Source organism: Cheilinus undulatus, linkage group 14 (assembly GCF_018320785.1).
Source record: "Cheilinus undulatus linkage group 14, ASM1832078v1, whole genome shotgun sequence".
In the NCBI taxonomy this organism is placed as follows: domain Eukaryota; kingdom Metazoa; phylum Chordata; class Actinopteri; order Labriformes; family Labridae; genus Cheilinus; species Cheilinus undulatus.
This window is the reverse complement of record NC_054878.1, coordinates 2,245,546-2,250,674: the sequence shown is the minus strand read 5'-3', so window position 1 is coordinate 2,250,674 and position 5,129 is coordinate 2,245,546. Positions and strand designations below refer to the sequence as shown.

Here is a 5,129-nt window from a genome sequence, read left to right as displayed (position 1 = left end):
TTTTTGGCACTGAAAATGATCAAATGTGAGCACCAGGCAAGGCTGAAGGTGGAGGATGATCTGCTGTTATACAATACTGCGTTAACTGCATAGACCCAAACTCATAGTTCCCACTAGTGAAAGTCTAGAGCAGGGGTGTCAAGGTCAGTCACAGCAGGGGCCGGATTCTGAATTTAGGTCTAATCTGAGGGATGAACAGGGTCAACATATAACCAGAAACTGTCATCTTCATAGTGTCAGTAATGAATTGTGGGAAAAAAAATACTAAGCTGATGAAATGATTATTTTGAGATTTTAAAAAAGTCTAAATGATAAAAATAAAGGCTCAAAATCTGAGATCAAAAGTCAAACTTATAAGAGCAAAAGTTCAGAACGTGAAATTAAAAGTCGAAGAAAGTTTTTAAAAGGCAGTAGCATGACATAAATTCAAAATCATGAGTTTTGAAGGTCTAAATATGAGATAAAATTCAAAATTATACATTTAATCTTCAAAATATGAGACAACTCAAATATGAGATGGATCAAGTAATACATTTTAAAGGTCAAATTATGAGATAAAACTGGAAATCATGAGTTCTATCAGTCAAAATATGAGATAAAATTCAAAATAATACATTTTTAACTTCAAGGTATGAGATAAAAAGTCAAAATCATGAGTTTTAAAGGTCAAAATATAAAATAAAATTGGACATCATGAGTTTTGAATGTAAAAATTTGAGAATACATTTAAATCACATTTAAAGGGTGAAAATATGACAGAAATAAAAATTATGAATCTAAAAGGTCAAAATATTACATACAAAGTAATATTTATAGTATATATAATAAATAGTAAGAATTATTTCTACTCTTAACTTTTTCACATTTTTATGACTTAAAGATATTTTAAAGCATTGAGATTAAGTTTAATTTTTTTATACTGAAGAAATCTGCAGACCTCATACTTGTGGGCCAGTTGTAGCAAAAATATTAATGATCTTGTGGGCCGGGTATAACTGCACCACGGGCCGGATTTGGCCCCCGGGCCTGAGTTTGACACTCCTGGTCTAGACCATAAAGATCAGGTAGTATTGGCAAAAAGTTCATTACTGAAACCAAATATCTGATTGCCCAGGAAAAAGAGTGATATAAAAGAAATGCAGACCAAATTATCAAAAATATAAAAGTGTTAAAAGAAAAATGCTTAAGGTTGAGACATAAATGTTTAAAAATATAATTGTTAAAACCATACTTTTTATGGGGGGGTGGATCCACGCAATAAATTATTTTCTCTTGAGGGAGGCTCACTCTCCCACACACTGAAGAGCCCAGCTTTACTGTTTTTAGACCAGTGCTTTTAAATTTAAAGAATGGCTACTTTAACTTGAGGACACTATCCTCGTTCATCCTCCTATTGTAACTCTTGATCGGAAATTATTCTTTATAAAACAGAAGATCTGATTTTAACTGCCCAGACATGCCGCCTTAGATTTGGTAGATAGAGTCGACCTCTGTAAGGGAGTTGTAGTCGGCAGGTAGAATTTTAAATGATGATAGGGGGCATTTTAAATCCAGCGCATTGTCATCGGCTTACATTTCCCCGCTCCAAGATGGCGCGCTCTTAAACGCGTCTATACCGGATGTGATATCTACGTCATGGATCAGCAGTGTTTGAGTTTCCGGTTCTTTCTTCATCATGGCTCAGCTAGCATGTGTGGCTGTGCTAACTTTGTAGATTAGCAGAGTAATGTTGTAGATTTCTTTTCCTTCTTCGACTCTTGGATGTGTGGAAGTGTCCGGGTTTGAGGATCTTAAAACTTTATTTTGACGGTTCTCAGAGACTTGAGAGGACGAGAAACAAGATCTGAATACGAAGAGGAGCTCCACCACCAAAGAATATCCTGGATGTGACTTTAAGACCTGCTATAAAGCTGCAGGAGGCTGGTTGGTTTCCTTTATACTCCTGGAAAGTTCCGTTTCCAGTTCAATTTTTGGGGGTGATGATCTTAAGTCTTTAGCTTTAGCCTTATGTCTCTGTTGTACCTTTGTTTACGTTGGTTTATTTTAAGTTATTTTTATAGTCTGTCAACATTATGTTTTTATGTATGCCTTCATGTAATGTCACTTAAGTTTATTAAATAAATAAATAAATAAATAGCTGTAGCTTTAGCTTTCAACTAACGTTCATAGGCAGACACAGCACAGTGTTAGCCACAGCTAGCTCCTTACAGAGAATCATTGAGTTATTGATATTAAAGAAGCTTGTGTAATATTTATAGTTTATCCGATGAAGCTTCAAATTGTTGCTAAATAAGAGGTGAAAGTTCATTAACCTTGGTATAGTTTTGACAGTTCTAGAGCTTTATAGAAAAGAAATTACATTAAAGAAACGTGACGTACAAAACGTCAATAATCCTGACATTTTTTAAATCAGCTAAATGTTTATTGTTGGTTTTATTTGGCATGTATTTAATTTGTATTTGCTGTGTTCTGCAGGCGTCCTTGGTGAGTAAAGAAGAGCAGCAGGAGTGTAGTCCCAGTCTAGACCAGGAGGACACTGAGCCCCCCCACATTGTGAGAGGATAATGATGAACTGAGGAGCAGTCAGGAAGGGGAGCAGCTTCACAGACTGGAGGAGGCTGATATCACCAATCCTGTTTCTTTAAACAGTAAAATGATGGTAGAAACCTCAGTCCTCACAGCTTCATTGGGAGCTGATGAAGAGGACTGTGGAGGAGCAGAACCAGCCAGGAGCGCAGATCCAGAGAGACATCTACAACTAAAGACTGAGGTCAAGACTGAGGACTCCTCAGGATTTGAGACTGATGACAGTGATGATTGGCAGAGGACCACAGAGCATCCATCACGTTTAGCTTTTCTAAGAAATGATGACGTCTACCAGACTGCAGCAACTTTTGACTCTGACAGAATCTGTCACACAGGAAGGACATTTTTCAGTGGCTCAGGATGTTTGAACCAGATTACAGTAAATGGAGCTGTGGGTCATGAAATCGATGACATCGGGGTACACAGAGAAACAAAGCAGGAGGACAGTGCATCCTCATTTATTAAGGAAGAACAGGAAGAAGTCTGGATCAGTCAGGCCGATACCCCAAAGTCCCTGTTCACTCCTGTTCCTGTGAAGAGTGAAGCTGATGAAGAGAAACCTCAGTTCTTACATCTTCATCAGAGACAAAGTAAACAGATGGAAAGAGGAGCTAATGGAGAGGACTGTGGAAAACCAGAACCAGCCAGGAACTCAGATTTGGAGAGCCATTTACTACCAGAGACTGAGGTCAAGACTGAAAACTTTTCTGGAACTGATGACAGTGTGGACAGTGATTTTTGGACAGAGACCAGACAACGGCAGCCAAGTTTAGAATCTGTAGAAAACACTGACCATGCTAGAGAAATGGCTCAAAAGATATCACAAAGCTGTTCAGAGTGTGGTAAAACCTTCAAAACAAAATGGCTTTTGAAACAACATATGAGAATCCACACAGGAGAGAAACCCTTCAGCTGCTCTGTTTGCACTAAAAGTTTTTATCATAAGGGAAATTTGACAAAACACCTGAGAGTTCACACAGGAGAGAAACCCTTCAGCTGCTCTGAGTGTGGTCAAAGATATGTTGACAAATCTTATCTGAAGTGTCACTTAGCAGTTCACACTGGAGAGAAACGCTTCAGCTGCAGGGTTTGTAAAGAAAGATTCTCATGGCATTCGCAGCTGAAAAAACACAAATGTGTCAGAGGTCAGGATTCAGAGCATCCCAAAACCCAAAACAGGGGAAAAAAGAAGCAGAAACAGAAGTTGAGAGAGAGGGAGCTGGAGAGAACTGTTGACCAGCCTGGAACTGAAATCCAGTGAGACATTTGCAACAAGAGACTGAGGACAAGGCTGAAACCTGAGACTGAAGACAGCCATGATGATTGGTAGGAGACCAGAGAACATCATTCAGGGTCAGACTGAGAACTAAAGAAGTTTATTTCAGTGACATGAGATGGCTTACTGATGAGAAAACACTCAGGAAATTAACCTTCCTTAAACAGGAGAGACACCATCTGATCGTTATGCTCTTGGTGAATGTTCACATAAAGGTTATTGTATGAGAAGCTCAAAACACACAAATTAATGTCAAAACGATCGCCCTCATTGTTTTCAAACCCACACCACTGGCCGCGAGGCGCACCATGGCACTTTTACACCACTGCTCTATTTCCTGCTGGTCACGGCTGGCTGAGTGTTTCCTGAGAAAAGCTGTTTTATCTCATAAGTGCTAACTTTTCAGAGTTTGTGCTAATTAAAAAAAAAAAGATTATTGTTTTCTGAAGCAGCATTGGTTTTTATTGTATGGCCAACTTAAGGATATTTGCATTTATTCCTGTAATGTAATGTCTATTTCTGTTATTCAACCCCCCCAGCTTATTTTCAGTTTCTTTTTTAACCTTTTTTCCTTGTTCATATCCAATTTTAGTATTTTTCTGTCTATTTTTCCTTATCACTATTTTGTATTTTCATCAAGTTTTTAATAAACTTTTTTTTTTTTTTTTTTCTCAACCCCGCTCCAAGATGGCGCTCACTTAGACACGTCCAAGTAATCCGGCTGTGTTATCTATGTCATGGATCAGCAGTGTTAAGTTAACAAGATTAAGAATAGGACATTCAGGTTTAAACAAGACACTTCACTAGATAAAAAGCATCCAACAGGACTATGTGAACAGTGCAGCCTTGAGGAAGCAGTTGAACATGTTTTATTTCATTGTCAGAAGTATGAAGATAAACAAGAAATATTAGGAAGAGAACTCAGGAAATTGGGAGTTGAGATGACACTTAAAAGTCTTTTTACTGTTGGACAAAAATGGCTGTTCAAGTACCTTATTGAGACAGGTTTAATGCACAGAATTTAGGATTGTTTTGTTCTACTTATTTATTATTTTATTTATTTATTTATTAACTTTTTTTTTAAATTAAGACTATTATTTTCATTAGTGTTGGTTGAACACGGGTAGTTATTCTGGTCCACACTCCAACACAGTAGGTGGCGGTAATGCACCTTAACGCTGGTTGCCACCCGCCAAAAAAAAAAAAAAAAGAAGAAGAAGAAGAAGAAGTGCTCGAGTTTCCGGTTCTTTCTTCATCATGGCTCAGC

The 5,129-nt window shown here is 37.7% G+C and overlaps 1 protein-coding gene across 1 annotated transcript; it reads left to right on the top strand.

Moving 5' to 3' along the window:
- The first annotated feature begins 1,674 nt into the window (after window positions 1-1,674).
- LOC121520961 (zinc finger protein 773-like) lies at window positions 1,675-4,456 on the top strand. The gene is made up of 2 exons (XM_041804595.1): window positions 1,675-1,923; window positions 2,476-4,456. The coding sequence occupies exon 2, from the start codon at window positions 2,654-2,656 to the stop codon at window positions 3,845-3,847; it is 1,194 nt and encodes a 397-aa protein (XP_041660529.1). The 5' UTR covers window positions 1,675-1,923; window positions 2,476-2,653; the 3' UTR covers window positions 3,848-4,456.
- Window positions 4,457-5,129: the final 673 nt, after the last annotated feature.